The sequence below is a fragment of the Crocuta crocuta genome, unplaced genomic scaffold (genome assembly GCF_008692635.1).
Source record: "Crocuta crocuta isolate KB4526 unplaced genomic scaffold, BGI_CrCroc_1.0 scaffold221, whole genome shotgun sequence".
Classification (NCBI taxonomy): Eukaryota; Metazoa; Chordata; class Mammalia; order Carnivora; family Hyaenidae; genus Crocuta; species Crocuta crocuta.
In genome coordinates, this window is record NW_027528610.1 from 4,123,523 (window position 1) to 4,144,231 (window position 20,709).

Sequence of the window (20,709 nt, forward strand, 5' to 3'; positions counted from 1 at the left end):
TGCTGGTGGTTCAGAAGGTGCAGATGGAGAGCCGTCCGGACGGACACACAGCTGCGGCTTTGCGTGGCCGCCGCGAGGGACACAGCACCAACCGCACGTGATCCGTCACTGGCACCGAAATGCCTTCCTTTCTTCCTGGTGCCACTTCCCTTAGGAGCCTCCACAACAGGCTTTGGGGGACGGGGGGGCTGGTCAGCACCCAGCCAGTGACGAGACTGCACCCGTGAACAGGGCGCCTAAGGGAAGGGAACTTGGGGCTTCTCACGGCCCGCAGGCCAGTGCACTGGAGGCCGTCTGGGACGACACTCCGGCGGCAAAGGTTGGCCAACCGTGCAGGACCGTGCGGGGCCACGAGGCAGCTCCGCGCTCATGCATCAATCAGGGCGGCTGGGGGTTAACCCTCCGACTCTTGGTTTTGGCTCAGGTCATGATCTCACGGTTCCAGAGTCAAGCTCCAGGCTGGCCTCTGTGCTGATAGTACAGAGTGTGTTTCGGATTCTCTCTGTCTCTCTCTCTGGCCCTCCCCTGCTCATAATAAATAAAACTAAAAATATTTAAACATCAACAAAAAAAACCCACAAAAAACTGAGAGCAGCCAGGCTAAGGACAGGTTGACGGACAGCAAGTGGCGGTGCTGGGTCCACACTGCCGGCCATGTGTGGGGCTCGATCCCTTGTGATACCAGCACTCAGACTTGTGTGCATTTCCGTTTCTTCTCAGAGACATAACTACAAGGCACCAGCACCACTGTATTTCGAAGCACCTGTCTGTAAAAAAGCCTCAAAGCCTTTTTGTGTCTTTCTTACTGCCTGCGTCTCGACTCCTAAGATCTAGTATGTTTCTACGGACCATGTTGGAGGAAGGAGCCAGGTGTCTAAATACCAACGCACTTTACGGACACTCAGACGACAGCTTACCTACCTACTGAAACCCAACAGTAAATCTCTGAAACCCGCCTGAAGTGACTTTGCCTGTTAATCACAACTCGAAGGACATGAAACCATTGAAAGAAGTAACTGAAAACCAAACCTAACCGAAAACACGTAACTCAGATCCTGCACAAATAAAGGCAGGAAGAATGTGTTTTATTCAAACACACAAATAGCTCCGTGTGGTTTCTGCCTGACACACCCAGCTCAGAGAGAAAGTTTCACTATGGTGACCTTTACCTCTTTCTTCTGCTAAGTCCTGTGTTCCCTGAGCCCGACCTACCCACCGAGAATGACCCTTCCCACCCTGCTGACTCACTCGTTACACGGGGCTGTAACCTCACTCACACCCACCTGTAAAATGAGAAGTGTGTGACGTGTGCTCAGCTGTGTGCGGGAAGGAGGCCTGGGGCGGCAGAGGCCTTTGACCCTGGTCCACCGTGTTCTATTCCTCTCCCCCAAGATTCACGTGGACCTGTGTGTGTGGATATGTGTGTTTTAGTGCACACGCGAGCCCACATAGTGATTTTCCGTAGCACAAGCGGTGGGTCCTCCACATACGCTTCCACGACTGCGAGGAAGCTTCTGGGCAGCAGGACTGTCCTCCTCCCTCCTGCGGGGACAGGGCCAGGACTGCACTTGGCCGTGACGGGGTGGGGTTGGAGGACAGGCACCTGCTCAGGGCGCTGTGGCAAACAGTAAGCATCTATCTGATGAACAACCTGCTAGATTAGGGGAGATGGCGGACGTGTCCCCTAGGATGTAAAGCAACAGACGGACCGCCGCGTGTCCAAGCTGGACAACAGGTGATGCAGCCCAGTCCTGGCCACGGGGAAGGGATCGCGGCCACGGGAAGTTCAGATGGAAGCTGAAGGTCAAATGCGCACGCACGTGACACAATTCAGGAGCAGCGTCCCAGCCTCCATAGTCCACCGTTCTTTCTGCTTTACAAGCTGAAGGCGAAGATGGTATCTGAATTCCGACTGCAGAGGAGGAGACGAGCTTAATTACACGGTAGCCTAAAGGGCTTAATTTAGGAAGAATGACATCTCCAAGCATCTGGGGGGTGAGGCCCTTTGGGGGCCCACCGCCCAGAGCGGGGGGGCGGGGGGAGTGTCCGCAGAGCAGCATCCTGTGGTGGGGCAACCGTGCGTGGCTTCACCCCAGACTGGTCCCTGAAACCACCAGGGGCATCTCAAGGCCCTTGCTTGCCCTTCATTCTTTCCAGGGGAGGCATCATATAACAAGACGTCCCACTTTGAACGGAACAAGTTGGGTGTGACAGTCTTCGTGTGTCTGATGTCTCCTTGCCAGCTCAGGTCAGAGGAGCCAGGAAGGGGTGGCGGTGGCCCCAGACAGAGGGGACCTTCCTGCCTGGTGGGGGTCAGTCTTCAACCCTGCCATCTCTGCTCCCTCAGGACACAAGTGTCCAGACCGGCTGGACATGTCGTTCGGGGACAAAAGCTGTCTGTTCGGCAATTACCAGCATCCTTTTTAAATGACACGCTGCTCCAGCACTAGTGACCTTCTCACGGGTGACCACATAGTGTCTAGGGGACACAGCGTCTCCCTTTGCTGGTGAAGCAAAATCTGATATGAAGTCACTTCAGGTTCACTTCCAAGGCTCTCAGAGAGAATCTGGGATCAGCTGCGTGTGCACCTGAAGTACTCCCATGGGCGTGTCCGTGGTCACTCACCATTTATCAAGCCACGTGTGATCTGAATCTAATCCTTGAAGGCAATGTTCCACTAACATTGTTTTTATGTTAAAACTTCCACTGTATGACTTTTTGTAGATTTTATTCTCTACGTTAATTTTGCAGTATCAAGCTCAGTTCTTACATCGTGAGACACTAAAAGTGGAAGGAGCCCTTAAACTTTAGTTTTGATGTGTTTTCAGTCAGCAGAGCTCCTACCTAGCTAAGTCTTATTTACCTCCATGTTCTTTGTGAGACAGTGAATTAGGATAAATAAGTACCACACTATTGTGATGATGGATATGCATACACTTCATTAGGGGTTTACTTAAATAATAACCTCCCTGTAATATTATAATGACAGAAGTCTGCATGTATTTTGTTACCAATTAGTACTTTCGTTTGTTATTTCTGTCCATCCATCTGCCTATCTATTCATCCAATCGTGCATTCATTTCTATCTTACTGTATCCATCCTTCCATCCATCCATCAGCTAGCTAGCTGTCTGTCTTTGTCTGTCTGTCTGTCTGTCTGTCTATCTATCTATCTATCTATCTGTCTATCTATCTATCTATCTATCATCCATCACGTATCTATTCACCATCCATGTACCTATCTACTATCTATCTATCTATCTATCTATCTATCTATCTATCTATCTAGCATCCATCACGTATCTATTCACCATCCATGTACCTATCTACCTATCATATGCATCCTATCTATCCATCCATCCATCCTTCATATCTATTACCTAATCCATCCACCCATCAATCCATCCCTATATCTATCTATCTATCTATCATCCATCACGTATCTATTCACCATCCATCTATGTACATATCTACCTATCATATGCATCCTATCAATCCATCCATCCATCCTTCATATCTATTATCTAATCCATCCACCCATCAATCCATCCCTATATCTATCTATCTATCTATCTATCTATCTATCTATGCACGTACCTACCCACCAACCTACCTACCCATATAGCCATTCCCCTACCTGTGGGGGAGGCAGATCCTAGCTGTGTTGTGGTCCCCTAGGAAACACATCTCACACATCTCACACATCTGACACATCTCACAAGTACTCTGACAAGTACCTTGCAAACAGCCAAGCTACTATCTTCTTCAATTAATTTTGGTCTAGAAATGAAAGAACAAAACCAGCGCTCACATAAACATGTCTGTAACCAAATCCTGTAGAGTTATAAGCTACATATATGAATGCACAGTACCAATAAATGGATTCCTTTACTTTTTGAGAACCTTTGAAGGAAGTAGGCTTTAACAAGTTGGTGGTCCCGGGCACATGTGGAGGCTTCCTGAGAAATTCTCTATCCTCATATTCAGAAAAGTATGTTTTGAGGCACTCAGTGTCCATTTTAAAGTGCATGCATGCAAATTAACTGCTGAGTAAAAGACTTTGACATAGCTCAGAAACCTCTGATGTTCTTTTAATAATACAGACTGTCCACCGAATTTGTCAGGGACCACTGAAAAGCCCAGCAAGGCTCTCAAAGGGAATTTTAAAGATTGATAAAAGGAGTCTTGGTAGTTTTTAGATGGTCAACAGAATCCTTTCTTTTCCTTTCCCTACTCTTATGTGCACAAGTAAATGTGCAAAACCAGTCCGGTACTCCATGGCGTTTTGCACGGTTCTCAGGAGATACAGGTATGATCTGGGCCACTGTTGGTTTCACATGTTAGGAGCTAACCTCTCAGGACACCAGCCTCCTGAAGATGGTCCATGGACATAATTAATGTGCCTGAATCTGTTACACGGGGGCTGAACTGACCCCCCAAATTCACAGTGAACACGAATTCTCAGTACATGACTGTTCAGAGACGGGGTGGTTAGGGGGGATTTTAAGGTTAATGGGCCATGGGGGGCCCTAATCAGACAGGCCTGGTGTCCTCGTAAGAAGAGGAAGAGATTGCTCTGCTCCCCTCTCCCACACGCAGAGGGAAACGCATGTGAGGACGCAGAATCGCGCAGGACAGCCCTCACCAGACACCCAGCCCTGTGGGCTGCCTGATGCCGAACTCCCGGGTGGGAGAAGGAGAGCAGAAACGCCGTGTGCAGATGCGGTGTCTGCTCTGCCAGCCCAAGCACGCTGCGACCGCACGGAGAAAGGGAGCTGCGCTTCAGTAGGAAGGAGAGAGAAAAGGTAAGGAGCCCTGGGACGCCCACCCTCCCTCCTCAGCTGGAGCAGGTGTGGGCTCTGCTGAGCACCCAGGACAAAAGGAGCCACAGGACCACGTGGTTTAGTCACCAGGGAGGGTGTCCTGTCCCGCTTCCCTTTCCGTTAGAGAAGGGAGTGCAAACGTCATCTCAACGCTTCCATACTACATGGGGGTTGCTGGGCACAGCCAGGGGATGCTGTGGAGAGGACGTCCCAGCCCTGAAGGCGGGTTGGGGACAGAAGGGTCCTGGGAGAAGCTCTCCGGAGTATCAACAACAAGCCCCAACTTTCCAAAGCTCTTCCTGGGATTTGCACATGGTATGTGGGGGATTATTTCCTGCCAAGATTCCAAGTGGACCCAAGCCCTGTTGGTAATTGTAGTTGTGATCACAGGCACGAGCAGGGGAGAGGCAGAGAGAGACGGAGACACAGGATGGGAAGCAGGCTCCAGGCTCTGAGCTGTCAGCACAGAGCCTGACGCGGGGTTGAACCCACGAACCGTGAGATCATGACCTGAGCCAAAGTTGGACACTTTACCGACCGAGCCACACAGCTGCCCCCCAACACACCCTCATAGTCCCATCTGCATTTTATAACTTCGAAAAGTGAAAGTAAGCATATGCACAGTGGAGGGCACAATGACCCCAAAAAGTAAGCATATGCACATCTGGAGGGCAGATGTCTACACCTGACTGACCAGAAGCTGGGACTATGGTCCCTCAAATGCCAAAAGGGGCTGTACAGAAAGCATTCAGGTTATGGACCTGAAGATACGGAGGTCTCCCGGGTGGGATGGGTGGGTCTGATCTAATCAGGCGTTCCCTGAGAAGCAGAGCGCTTTCTCTGGCTGGAGCGAAGAGGTGCTGCCGAGGCAGAGATTTCAAGTGTCAGAAGGTTCGATGCACCCTCCTCCTAGGCTCTGAGATGTAGCACCCACCTGCAAGGACCAGATAAGGCCTGCAGGACGCAAGGGCAGACCCCATGGACAGGCCGCAGGAGAAAGGAGACTGGTCCTGCCGAGCAAGAAGTGGATTCCGTCTGCAACCTGACCAGCCTGGGGATGCATTCTTCCTAGCACCCAGACAGGAGCCCTGCCCTGCTGCACGTCGGGGGCCTGGGGGGGTGGCACCGAGCGCTGCCGTGTACAGAGTTGTGAGCAACGACCCAGTGACTACCAGGCACTAGTCCAAGTTCAGCCTCACAAGTCACGCTAAAGGCTTCTCAAGCACACTGAGCTACAGAGGTTGTAAGTCATTGTGGAAAAGAAAGACAACAAAACACAGTCGGCACACCCTCTGGTCCTGCGAGGAGGTCTTCACCTCCTCACATAAATCACGAACTCCACCCACAAGTGTTAAGGAAGAACATGTGCCCATTTGGTGACGGCTGACAGAAAGGAATCCGCCCAGAAATTCCCAATGGGCAATCTGGTTTATGTGTCCAAAATTCTACCCAACTTCCTTGTACCTTCAGATGGCGGATGATGTTTTCTTTTAGAAAATGAGGAGAGGGGCGCCTGGCTGGCTCAGTCGGTTAAGTGTCCGACTTCGGCTCAGGTCATGATCTCACGGTTCATGGGTTCGAGCACCACGTCGGGCTCTGTGCTGACAGCTCAGAGCCAGGAGCCTGATTCAGACTCTGTGTCTCCCTCTCTCTCTGACCCTCCCCTGCTCATGCTCTGTGTCTCTCTCTCGCTCAGAAATAAATAAAACATTTTTAAAAATTAAAAAAAAAAAAAAAAAAAAAGAAAATGAGGAGAGACTGCATTCTCATCCCACTGATGGACAAGTATGTGATGAGGCCACAAATGTCCAGAACCGGGAGACTGTTCTGGAATAAGTGGCCCAAAGCCCCCTGCACCCCTCAGCACTGGGATCCTGACACGAACAGTGCACTCAATGCTGTTGCCAAGTCTGGACCTTAGTGCATGCACAGGTGTCCCTGTTGGCCTGGGATCGAGTTCGCAGGGCACAGGGATGCAGAGCTCAAACTGCCACAGCCCCCGGCCGCTCGAGATGACCGACTCACCCTCGCTCTAAACGCAGAGTGACATGTCCTAGTTTGCACAGCCTTAAAAAACCAAAACCAGCCAAACAAACAAAAAACAGGAGCTCCTGAGGAGCTCAGTCCATTAAGTGTCCGACTTCAGCATAGGTCACGATCTCACAGTTCACAGGTTCGAGCCCCGCGTCAGGCTCTGTACCGACAGCTCTGAACCTGGAGCTGCTTCGGATTCTGTGTCTCCCTCTCTCTCTGACCCTCCCCTGCTCACGCTCTGTCTCTCTCTGTCTTGAAAATAAATAAACATTTAAAAAAAGGTAAAAAAAACAACAGAAAATCACCGTTGAATTTGTTAAAGGCCATCCTTGGACACTGTTTGGCACTACTAACTCAGTATTTATTTAACCCAGATTGAGACGAATGCTGGGTTTGTCAACCATGTTACTAATTATCACTCCCTAAGGAGCCTTGAGGACATGTCCCCCTGAAAGACTCCTCCATGACGTGCTAGCAGCACAGAGGAGGCGAGGATGGAATCTGGGAGGAAGCCCCAGGGACAGTGGTCAGGCTGACGGATTTGCTCTCCATGCGGCGACAGGGGAGGACACGGAATCAGAGCACTAACACACTCACACACTGAAAAGGCAGAGACGGGGTTTCCGGAGGAGGTGGCCCTCCTGTGACCAACCTCCTGTGACTGGCCGTCACTGTGGTCCTGGTCCAGCACCAGCGCTGGCATCCGGTAACAAGTACTTAAGGGAACAGTTGTTTACTTAGTTTGTTAGAAACGCAAGATTCAAGTCATCCTTTTAAATATGCGATCTCATGTCCCGTTTTCCGTGGGAGCGCGATGGCTCCACGCGGACACGTTATACCCACGCTGTTATGACGGGCTAACGACAGCGGTCACTCCCGGAAGCGGCTGATCCGTGCAGAGCCCGCAGCCTCATGCACAAACACACAGAACGGAGAGGCCCGCTTAGCCGCTGTGCTGGCGCAACCACACGAGAGAATCCGCGTGCAGGAGCCCATCCACGAATGTCACAGATCAGGTCACAGAAGTCGCTCCTGGCGTACCATTGTGCAGTTTACACCGGATTTGATGTATGTGGCTGTGTGCATGCACCTAAACCCCGAGAGAAATACGAACTGCTGAGCGATGTGTTTACCCGGAGTCACACGGAAGGAGCCCGCACAGAAACTTCACACACACGTGCACAGGGAGGCTCCACGTGGGTAAGGGTCTCTGTGATCCCGAGGGGACATGGTGCTGCCATCACTCGTTTGCTCACTTCCGCCAGTCTGAGGGTGCAGGGCAAACGTCAAGAGCCATTACTCACTGCACTTGAATGTGACACGCGGACGAACACGCACTCGCTTGACCTTGGCAGAAGTGTGCTTGGGGGTGAGGTGGTATTCGCCGTCCAGGGATTTTGCGTGTGCCCGGCCGCTGCACTAAGTACGGAGAAGAGCAGGTAATTACAGTGCGCTGGGAAGGATGTGCGCCTGTCGCTTGTGTCACAGCCCCTTCCTCCTGACTACCGCCAACGGCCACGCGGCCACCGCTGCGGACGCTGGCTACCGCCAACGGCCACGCGGCCACCGCTGCGGACGCTGGCTACCGCCAACACCCACGCGGCCACCGCTGCGGACGCTGACTACCGCCAACGGCCACGCGGCCACCGATGCGGACGCTGGCTACCGCCAACACCCACGCAGCCACTCCTGGAAACACTGACTACCGCAAACGCTGCGCCGCTCACTCCAAGGTGCAGACGGAGGCGCACTCTGCTCTGCTCAAAGGCGCTGCCGGCAGCGGGCATGCTGTCGCAGGGCTGCAAAGACAGGGACACGTGTGAGGTCCCTCAGGGGGACACGCAGGAGGCCCCCGCATGGCTGTCGGCACTGTACGTGCAGGGGGTGGACCCACGTGCGGGGGAGGCGCTGGGGAGACGCGGGGCGGAAACGGCGGGTCCCAGGGGGTGCGTCGGTGGGCTGGAGACCAGGGGACCACAAAGGGGGGGAGGCAGAGAAGGGAAATGTGGCCAGGTGGGATCACTGCCTGCTGTGCGGGTGTGGGCGTGCCCCGGGTGGTCGTCCGGGANCCCGAGGCAGCGCCGTCTCCAAGTAAGGAGACCACGGGAGCTCAGCAAGCAGAGGACACTGGGCCTGGCTGGGGGATGCTGAATCTTCAGAGCAGGTGGCCAGGAAGTGAGTGACACTGAGGCGGCTGGGAAGGAAAACAGGGGCGCTGTGGGGTCAAGGAAGTGCCAGCATGTGCTCGAGTCCAGCTCTGTGGGACTGACGGCAATGGAGGATCCGCAGCGGCAGGAAGACGCTGTTTGGGACTTCTCCGTATCCTCCTGAAAGCACAGGCTCCCTAAAGAATTCAGCCGTCATCCACGCCCTCCCTGGGAGCCTTACGACCACAAAGCTGACTCCTGGTGCTGAAGAGAAGTGAGCACTGGTCAGCACCTGGATAAGAAATCACCTAAACATTATGACATTGCCATAAAGCTATCACATCTTCCCCCGTTCTAAGGGCCCATTTATTTTTCCTGAAACTCATTTGTTCTCCTGAAAGCGTCCGTCTGTCTCCCTCCAACCCCTATTAAGATGGTATATAAGCCCTACGTTCTAACTGCCTCCCTGAATCACATCTTTCTGTGAACTGCTTCCTCCCATATGTGAATAAAAATCCGTCTTGTCTCTTACTAATGTCTCTTGTCACTTTAATTTACAGGCACCCTCAACAGAACCTAAGAGAGTATAGGAAATGTGTTTCTTCCCGACAGTGGAATTTGGAAAAGCAAGCAAGCTGATCTGTGGAAACTCAGTAGGGGCACCAAGCACATGCAGGTTAAGTGCAAGAGAAGAAATAAAAGGTTAGTAGCTGTGAAGGCCCACTCCTGTTTGCAGACTTTGGGGACGAGGTATACAGTCAAAAGAGGTATAGGGAGCGATTCTTAAGATTTGCACATTTCTTTGTCAAGAAGTCACATAAAACATACTATGTGCGCTTTTCCACACTGAATGTCAACCCAGGTGATTATATCTGTCACTGACGGAATGGTCTTTGTTTTACCAAGAACACATCGTGGAATTAGAACTCACCAGCTAGGGGCACCTGAGTGGCTCAGTCGCTTAAGCGTCCAACTTCGGCCCAGGTCATGATCTCACTGTTCGTGGGTTCAAGCCCCGCATCGGGCTCTGTGCTGACCATCAGCTCAGAGCCTGGAGCCTACTTCAGATTCTGTGTCTCCCTCTCTCTCTTACCCTCCCCTGCTCATGCTGGCTCTGTCTCTCACTCTCTCTCTCAGAAATAAATAAAACATGAAAAAAATTAAAAAAAAAAAAAACTCACCAGCTAAAATGCATTTGTCTTTGTTTTCTTACTGTTTAGGTGTATGACCACGTAACATGCAGAACTTTCTTGAAAAACAAAACAAAAATGGAAAGGGGCGCCTGGATGGCTCAGTTGGTCTTAAGCACCTGACTCTGGCTCACGTCATGATCTTGTGGTTTGTGGGTTCGAGCCTTGCATCTGGCTCTGTGCTGACAGCTCGGAGCCTGGAGCCTGCTTAGAATTCTGTCTCCCTCTCTCTGTGTCCCTCCCCTGCTCACACTCTGTCTCTGTCTCTCTTTCTCAAAAATAAAATAATCTATTTTTTAAAAAAGTCTTTATAAGGAATTAAAAAAAAACAACAGCCTTCAAGCTCAGCTCTTAATATAAACAAGACAACTGAAATATGCAAAGTAGTGACTGATCTGCTTCTTGGAACTGATCTCAGGATCTACTTGTAATAAATGTCAACCCAAAAATGACATGTGAATGATGCCATTGTTTTTATTTTGCACCACAGATGTGCTTCTTTGCGGCTAGGAAGTTGAATGCAGAGCGTGCACGCCCAGGGAACCTGGGGGCGACTCCCAGCTTGTCCCTCACCCTGCTGCGTGGTGTGCAGCCCTCTCGCTTACGCCTGTAGATGCTCAAGCGCTGTGGATGCCGGGGCACAGATGACCTCGCCCCATAGCGTCTCTGAGAGCCAGTGGCGGACTCGTGCGTGCAAGCTGTTGCTCTGGAACCCAGCAGGCACCCGATGAGCAGTCATTCGTGTTGAAGATGGGTTACAGGGACTTTCGGAGAAGGCACCATTTTTGCTAATTTTTAGCATGAAAGAATGACCCACACATAACTCACAAATAATCATCTGAGAACCTGTGTGTGATGTCAGCTCCGCTAGGCATTTTCTCCTAGTAAAATGGTAACTAATGTTGTAACATAATTTCCTCCTTTTATGCTGCTTGTTTTTCACTCCTTTCTATTCGTACTACTGTAACTAATTAATTTGATGACACTCACAGCATAATACATTCCCGCTGGCAACTGTGAATCTCTCTGGGGACTTAATAATCATATGAAATGCCCTTGAACTTGGCTGGCTCACTAGTCTTCCGCAACCGCACTGCATCAGAGAGAGAGCCGGACACGTTCTAAGAACCTTCTCCTATTTCAACAACCCTCTTTGCAAGTGCTTGCTGTATGAGAAGAAAAATCCAAGTACGACATTAAGGGTGTGCACAACCAGGAGCCTGATCAGATCTTGCTTTGGTTTCGCCACATGCCTGGCAGCACCTGATGAAAACCCAGGAGGCCTGAACTCTATCTGCCTAAGAAACAGGACCAGAAAGGTTTCATTTCTGCAAGACAAATCCATGCATAAAGAAGCGTGGATTCGTAACAAGGGGACATCCAGAACATTCTATGAACTAAATTACTGGGAAGATAGGCAACTGCTCGTTCTCCTCTGACAAGTTTAAAACAAGTATTGTCCACGCGAAGGACATGGGGACGTGCAGAGCATAGGGGAGCTCTGGGCCCGAGTGTTGGGTCTGCAGCTGCGTCTCGACCTCGGCAAGTGGCCTCACGCAAAGGAGCACGCGCCAGCCATCGTGCGCTTTCTCACACATTCCTTCCGCACACGCCTGAAAACACGCATACCCCATGTTTCCCTGATACGGTGCTTGTGGACGAAGGGCAGCTCCCCTGGGAAGGAACCAGCATCTTTCTCGGCATCGGCCTTGGCCGTACAGGCAGCTCCTGGACGGCGCAGACGGTACCCACTCCTACGGCGTTCTCCAAGCAGGTGCCCACGGACCCCCAAGCGCTCAGTCTGTCCAGTGTGGACTTCGCTACCCTTGTCACTGAACAGCTCACTTGCAGCAAACAAAGAAAATGGCTTTTCTAACAAGAGGGATTCATAATCTGAAGGCAGAGAAACGTTCAGGAAGCGAGGGAAGGTTCTTCGCAAGAACACATGGAGTGGAGTGTGAAGGAGGATGCCACGCGGGCAGGTACCCAAATGTGCTGATGCGAGAAGCAGACGCACGGCCCACCGTGGACCTGCCCCGGGGGCCCTGGAGACGGGCTCAGCGGCACGGCGATCGACCGTGGGTTCGTCCCCTCTCACACAACTGCTGCTGAGTTAGACTCCCTAGTGACACGGAATTCAGCCCACACAGGTGCATCCTTGCGCACGTGGTCCCCAAGTCACTCTGTGATCCTTTGTGCCTGTGATGTTACAAAACACCTGCTTGGTCTCGGTCCCGGGCTCCTGGCGCAGAGCTGCTAAGCTCCTTGGAATTTCTTGAGCAACTGGAGCCTCTTTTGTTTTCGTAATAAGCCCCTGTCAACCACACCGGGGTTTCTGCTAATCAAGTGACTACCTGGGTCCTTAGCTGTCACTGGGATGAGGGCGGGCTTCCAGAAAGACCAAGGTGCAGCTGGGGGGAAGGGAGCTTTCAGACGGAGCCCCAACCTCCAGGGACAAGGATTTAATCCCCAATGGCCACTGATTTAACCAACGATGCCTGAGTAACGAAACCTAGCAATACCCCTAAACACGGGGTTCTCAGAGCTTCGGAGCTGAGGATCACTCTGACGTGCTGGGACAGGTGCGCCTGAGGGGGCGCACAGTCAGCCCTGCGCCCGCCCCCCCTCAGGCCCTGTCCCTGCTGTTCTGGAGTCTGCAGGGGCGCACAGTCAGCCCTGGGCCCACCCCCCTCAGACCCTCTCCCTGTTCTAGAATCTGCAGGGGTGTACAGTCAGCCCCTCCCCCTCCCCAACTCTCTCCCTGTTGTTCTGAGATCTGCAGGGGTGCACAGGCAGCCCTGGGCCCAGCCCCCTCAGACCCTCTCCCTGTTCTAGAATCTGCAGGGACGCACAGTCAGCCGCGAGCCCGCCCCCTGTCTAGAGCATCACCCCTTCCTCTAGAAACGGCATAAGGCCCCAGCGGGGACTTAGCCGTCCACCCTCGCAGTAACAGTGTGGGGAGGAGAAATGAAGCCAAGCTGAACAAACACTATCCACTGCTTCTAAACTCGGTTCCGATCTTCAAACCCTTTGCCCCGTCTCCACTGTGGGCCCTGCGTAGCAAAGTGGCTCACACAGGGCAGAGAGAGGGCACTGGGGCCCCAACTCCTTCCCGGAGAGAAACAGAAGCCTGGACGCTGTGTGATAAAACCACAGGTCACTCTGAGCAAACACTCTGCAGTAACAAACATCCCTTGAGAAGCATATGGGGGGAGAAGAGTGTGTTCTGATGACCTGCATTCATATTGCAGTCAGCCTGCACCTTGAAGTCAGCTCACTGCAAAGACGGGTGCTGTGGGGCCACAGCACTAAGGGGCCCCTGGCTGCACACGGTCCGTCTTGCAGGTTCTGGCGGACAGACGCTGGGATAACGTGTGCACGCCCCAGACTGCTGGCCTGGTGACGTGGGGGGATGGTGGGGGGTAGCATGCGCCCCACAACCCGCCATGAGCTCCCCTGGCCACACCCCTGCCCTTGTCTCTGAGCCCCAGGGTGTCACCGTCGAGGCCGCCGTCCATCATGAACACAAGGCACCAAGGATCGGGTCAAACCCACCTGGGTGGCGACCAGGTCTCATCGCTGCCGGGCTTACCTGGTCCATGGGCGGAGCCGGGGAAAACCGCTTGGCACAGGCTAGAAATATGTCGGGGTCTGGCTTCCCGTTCTTCACCTCGGGGTCGTCCCCCAAAACGATGTGGTCAAACAAGCTGAAGAAGTCCTGGTGTCTGTTGGTCTTCATCTCGAAGGAGGCGCGGCCGGAGCTGGTGGCCACGGCCAGGGGCACGCCGTGCGCGTGCAGATGGCGCACCAGTCTGTCCACCCCTGGGGAGCAGGAGGGGACACCGTGAGAGGGGCTGGGGGACGCCCGGGCCAGAAGGCGCCCTGCGGCCTGTGCGCTGGCTCTGTGGCCACGACTCCTTGCCGCCTCCCCTCAGGAAGGGTCTCACCCCGACACAGAGGGGCTGCACGGGGTGCTCAGAGGCCCTGAAACACACCGACTCAAAACCAAACCTGAAACCTATCAGGGCTTCTCGATAGCGTTTCCCAAAGTAACAGAAGGCAATCCTGCCGGAAAGAAATGCGGCTTCGTTTGCTGGTCGGCTCTAGCTGAAAGGTGGAAACCAGGCCGAGTGAGCCCAGGGAGGGGTCTCTGCGCTTAGCGGCCCAGGTTGTTTGGTTTCCTTTCCTGAAGCAATGAAGATGCAATGACTGGGCTGCTGGTGTTTTCTGAGAAAACTCCCTGTTTGACTGAAAGCAGTCCAATCCCTCCTCACACTGCTGGGAAGGGAAGCCATGAAAGGCCTTGGACCAGAGGTCGAGCAGAAAGGCCGGGCTCACAGAAAGCTGCAGCAGCAGCTGATAAGGGAAGAGAGCATAAAACAGACGGTGCTTATCGCAGCTGAGCAAGGCCAGCAAGCCTCACAGGAGAGCACCGTTTCCCACACTCGCGCTGACTGCAAAGAGTAAGTTCACGGACCGTGCAGGGTAGTATCGCTTTGCATGGAGCCGGCGGACACAGGGAGCTTACCAGAAGCATGTCAGCCACACCGGTACTTTCTACCTTTAAACCGTTCTGATCATGTCAGTGACTAAATCCACACACAGCACTAATTATCTACAGTAAGTATGATTTCATTTTATTTTATGTTTATTTACTTTGAGAGACAGAGAGCTAGCAGTGGAGGGGCAGAGAGACAGGGAGAGAGAGAATCTCTTCCTAGGCAGGCTCTGTGCTGTCAATACAGAGCCCAACACAGAGCTCAAACCTACAATCCACGAGATCATGACCTTAGGGGAAATCAACAGCTGGACACTTAATCAACAGAGCCACCAGGCACCCCTAAAATAATATTTTAAATAATTGTATAATCATTACTGCTTTAGTAACTGCATGAGGCTGTGTTCCTACTTTCTTAGTTGCAACAGAAAAGATCGACATGGTTATTTTGCTTGTTCAACACCTAAAGCTGCTCACAAAGGCAACAAATACTGTCAGTGCCTGACCCTTAAGAGAAATAGTTCTGAGATGTTCAAAGGAAGGCGTGCATCTTAACTCTGTGCCAGGAAAATGTTAAAACTTTTTTTTTTTTTTTTTTTCTGAGAGAGAGACAATGTGAGCAGGGGAGAGCCAGAGAGAGAGGGAGACACAGAATCTGAAACAGACTCCAGGCTCTGAGCTGTCAGCACAGAGCCCGATGCGGGGCTCGAATCCACAAACCACGAGATCATGACCTGAGCCGAAGTCAGACGCTTACCGACTGAGCCACCTAGGTGCCCCAAAAACTTTTTAAAAAAGAAAGCAAAATCCAGCATTCCACTGGATGTGACATTCATACCGTCTGACATCCAATCACGAGTTACCATGCCTTGGGACACCTGGGTGGCTCAGTCAGTTGAGTATCAGACTTCAGCTCAGATCATAATCTCAAGGTCCATGAGTTCAGGACCCACAGTGGGCTTGCCGCTATCAGCCTGACAGCGCAGAGCCCACTTCACACCCTCTGCTCCTCCCGCACTTATGCTCTCCCAAAAATAAATATTAAAAAAAAAAAAAAGAGTTCCCATGCCTACGCAAAAGTACACAAACACAATATATGGACAGGAGAAAAAAAGTGATCAATAGAAATGGACAGAGAAATGACTGAGAAGAAGAAATTAGCATATCATGACCTTACAGAATCTGTATAAACATTATAAGTATGTCCACGTTAGAAGGGGAAAAAAAATAACACAAAAACAAAAGTAATATCCAGTTACACACTTACTTTAATTATACTCAGGTTAAAAATAAATGGTTTGAAAACCATGTACTATGTAACTACTAATCAAAAGACTGGGTAGTTATATTAACAGCAGACAAGTGCACTTTAGAACAGTGAATGACGGTTCTCAGAGATAACTAGGGACATCGCATAATGACAAGAAGGTCAATTCACCAACAAGACCTAATTCCAAATGTGTATGCATCAAGTAACAGAGCTTCAAAACACGTAAAGCAAAAACTAAAACCGAATGGAGAAACAAACTCAGGTTTCAAATTCCTCTGTCAGTAACTGAAGGAACAGATAAAAAGTAGGGATACAACAGACTTCAAAAACATTATCAAGCAACTTAACTGAACTGACATTTACATAACGCATCACCCAAGACAGCAGAATACAAATTATTTTCAAGGGCATGTGGAACACTCAACAAGATACAACATGAATCCATGAGCTATAAAAAAATTCTAAAACATTTTAAAATAATTGAAATCATACAAAATATAATTAAAATAGGCATCAATAACTGAAAGTTATGTGGGGAAAAAAGGACATTAGACAACACACTTCTACGTAAGACATGAGTCAAAGATGAAGTCACAAAGGGAAATTAGATAATATTCCGTAGAGAACAAAAAGATAACATATTAAAATTCTGGAGATGTGGCTAAAACAGTGTTTATAAAAAACTTATGGCACTAAATGTTTGTATTACAGAAGAAGATGGTCTCAAATCAGTACTCTAAAAACCGGAAGAATGAAAGCCAATGATTAAAGCTTTTCACCCCAAGAAAGTGAAGGTAAAGAGCAAAATCAAGTTAAAGCAAACTAAAGAAAGGGAAGAAAAAAAAGAAGAGAGAAAATCAATGAAAGAACATAAAAGAGAATACAGAAAATCACTTAAACCTAAAGCTGGTTCTTTCAAAAGTTTAATTTAATTGGCAGACTGTTAGCCAAATTGATCAAGTACAAAGAAGGAAGATCCAAATTCACCAGTTCTAGCAATCAAACAGAGGACATCATCACAGATCCTTAAAGTCATTAAAAGGACTAAAAAATACTATTATGAGCAACTTTGTGCTGATACATTTAATAACGTAGATGAAATGGATAGGTTCTTTGAAAGATACAAAGCTCATTCAAGAAGACAGTAATAACCTGAACAGCCCTATTCATGGTAAAGAATTCGTGGTTAAAAACCATCCTGTATCTAGGATTGAATGGCCTCATTGGTGAACTTATCAAAAACTTTAGGAGGAAATTATACCAATTCTTTTTTTTTTTAATGTCTTATTTATTTCTGAGAGAGAGACAGCATGAGCAGGGGAGGGTCTGAGAGAGAGGGAGATACAGAGTCTGAAACAGGCTCCAGGCTCTGAGCTAGCTGTCAGCACAGAGCCCGACGCGGGGCTCGAACCCACAAACTGTGAGATCATGACCTGAGCCGAGGTCGGAAGCTTAACCGACTGAGCCACCCAGGCACCCCGAAATTATACCAATTCTGAACTTTTCAGAAAATAGGAGGGAACAGGTCCCGATTCATTTCATGAGACCAAGTACTTCTCTGACACTGAAACAGGACAATAGCTAGACAAGAAAACTACAGATGCTTACATCTCATGTTATAACACCTTCACACTTAAAAACTATTTCAACCAGTGTTTAAGTCTTGTATATAGTCAGTGTCTATGCAGTCTGAATACATTCGTTGCAAGCATAAAGATGCCTAAACACTCAGCCCGTTTGTAACACCCTATTTCCAAATTAGGTCATGTTCTGTGCTCTCTGTGGACAGTCATGCACACAGTCAGCTGAGAAGCCTGACAGGAAGCCCCACATAAATGTTGGCTCTGGTCATCATCATCATCACCACCGTCATCTACAAGACTGGGATAAAGTCACTGAGAAATCTGGATGCGTAACTGGCTGACTCCTTAAAAAACTTTTGTACCCTTTAACGACTGTACGCCAACTTTGCCATACTCAGTCACTGCCCCTGAGAAGTAAAAGACTAAAAATGTAAATCAGGTTCTGTCCTGCAGAGAAGCTGGTTACTTAAGTATACAAATGAAATCCAGCTAACAGCTTCTGGCCCATGGTGTGCTTAAGTCGGTTTAAGGGGAGGGCAGAAAGACAGATATCTATTGCTACAAAGAACCAGCTCTCAAAGGATTAATCTACAGGGGAAGAAATAAGAAATGTGAAGCATCAGCAGTCTTTATAAGAAGATGCTTCCCTTTACTTCGTCCTAAAGACCCAAGATCGATGAGAGAGAACACGGATGCTGCCATTAAAATGGATTTGGAAAAGGGAAAATGTAGAAAAGATGGAGAGCTGACACGAGCTCTTTAAAGAATTTCTTTGGAATTCACCGAGTGGATGTATCCACGGAGACCCTACTACTGGCTCGGGCCTCACGTGTAGCACAGAGCTCCGGTGAGAGGTTAACGGTATGGGGGAGACGAAACTCATACAGAAGTGTGCACGCCACTGAGAAGTGCGGAGGGGGCACGGAGTCTAGATTTGTCTAGAGGGAGACCTATGAAGATAACGGCATGTGTTACTGAGGCCAGGTCTGTTGATGAATGGCCGGCCAGCTACCCATAAGCAAAACAGACGCCCACCCTGGGCTGGGACCAGATACACGGTGCAGGATTCTGCCCAGCCTGGACCTTGTACACGTGCATTCTGGTGACAGCGCATGGCCCCTGCTCACCCCGACCCACCCATGTGTACGGGGTAGTAGACACTGCCTCTCTTACCAGGTGGCTCTCACAATCCCTTAGAAGGCAGGTAGGGTAACACCTTGATGTCACCGATCAAAGGCCTGGAATTGAGTGTAATGGGTTGACGGCTGGTCCCCTAAAAAGATATGCCCAAGCCCTAACCCCAAGTCCACTACCTTATTCGAAAACAAAGATCTTTGCAGATGCGGTTCAGGATCTTGAGAATAAGATCACCCTGGATAAACCCAGTGGCTCGTATCCTAGCCTGTTTGGGCTGCTACAACACGAGCCCAGACTGGGTGGCTTATTGTGTGCACTGATTTCTCAGACTTCTGGGGGCTGAACATCAGGGCACGGGGAGCAGCCAGACTCCGTGGCTGGTGAGGGCCTCCTGGTCCATAATCTACCTGTCACTGCATGATCACGTGGTAGAAGGAGTGAGCTAGCCTCATGGGGTCTCATGTATATGGGCACTAGCTTCATGGGGTCTCGTCCATATGGGCATGGATTTCAATGGTGAGGGCTGCACCCCACAACCTGATCACCGCACGACAGCCCCACCTCCTAACACCTGTATACTGGGAGGACAGGGATTCAATCTATGAATTTTGTGGGGGGAACAAACATTCAGACCATAGCAACGGGGTCCCCACAAGACAAGAGGGGAGACAGAGAGAAGGCTCTGTGCAGACACAGGGAGGGATTGGAACCACGAACTCAAGCCAATCAATGCTGGCGCTCCGAGAAGCTGCGAGAAACAAGGATGGACCCCCCCACCCCCAAGGCTCAGGACAGTGTACGGTCCTGCTAAGACCTGAGTTTGCATTTCTCAGCCTCCAGAACTGTGAGAACATACATTTCTGTTATTGCAAGCCACCAAGAGTATGGTCCTTTGCTATAGAAGCTGCAGGAAGCTACTACACGGACCCGGGGTGTCAGAGGTCATGCAGGAGACCAGAACCGGGGGCCCTGATCTGAGAAAAGAGTGAAATTCACAACCGTGAAAGTGAAAAAAATGTGCGGACAGGGACATTCCACAAATTGTTACCAGCCAACTGCAAAGATTAGGAAGAAGAAAGGAACACACGAACAGCTGCCCAGGCGCTGTCTACACAGTAGGCACACGGCCCCAGCCTAGGCACTGGACTACTCCACAGAGCTTGCAAGGGGAGGTCACCCCTGGGGTCACCAGCAGGGAGGCGCGGAGGGTCCCGGGAGAGGGTGGGGAGGTGGCTGGGGTGTCTGTACACCTGTCCCCACTCACAGGAGGCACTAGGCCGCACCTGGACTCTAACGGGACTGACTTCTCCAGTCTACACCTTGTGAGGGAAGGACACCGGCGTGTGCTCACAGCCCCAGGGGAGGCAAACAAGTACTGACTTGCACTGAGCACATGGCCCCTCTGTGGGTGCCTTCTAATTCCTTCTGTCCTATGGATGGCGACGGTGAGGGACAGGACCACACCTCTACCCTCGCGCCAGGATGCAGGAGTGGGGGACAGGCTGCTTTTAGGGGATGACCATTCCGGGGAAGGGCTCTCCTTGCAGGTGGTGCTTCACCGGGAACACAGCTCGGGAGCCTGGAATTCCCCTCGGCCCCAGACCGCATTCGGGCGGACCCTGACTTCCCGGCCTACTGCTTTGTCTAAGGCACTGGTTCTCAAGTGGGGGCACATTTGCGCGTATCCCTGAGGGACACGTGTAATGCAGACTGGCTTTTGGCTGTCGCAGCTGAGGAAGGAAGTGCTATCGGCACGTGCTGGGTGGGGACCGGGGACGCTGGTCACCGCTGCCCAGTGCACGACGCCCCCCACGGCGGAAGGACGCAGAGCCAAACGTCAGCAGTGCTGAGGCTGAGAAGCCCGGCTTGGCGGGAGAGGCAGCCCCTTGCAAAGTCCCGATTCCGGAAGGGAGCCGGGCTCTTCCCACGTGGCCAGCAGCACAGCCGGCCCGAGGGCGCAGTCAGCACCGAGCGGGGATACAGGCAGAGGCTCCTCTGGTCCAGACGGGGATTCGCGGGCCAGCCA

At 51.0% G+C, this 20,709-nt stretch overlaps 1 protein-coding gene across 2 annotated transcripts in view; it reads right to left on the reverse strand.

The window, feature by feature from the left end:
* PUDP (pseudouridine 5'-phosphatase) overlaps positions 1-20,709 on the reverse strand; it is a 74,190-nt gene that overhangs the window by 4,512 nt on the left and 48,969 nt on the right. For both annotated transcript variants that reach the window (XM_077754706.1, XM_077754707.1), the window contains exon 3: positions 13,788-14,017. In XM_077754706.1, coding sequence (XP_077610832.1) covers positions 13,788-14,017 — 230 coding nt within the window. The remainder of the gene's footprint in view (positions 1-13,787; positions 14,018-20,709) is intronic.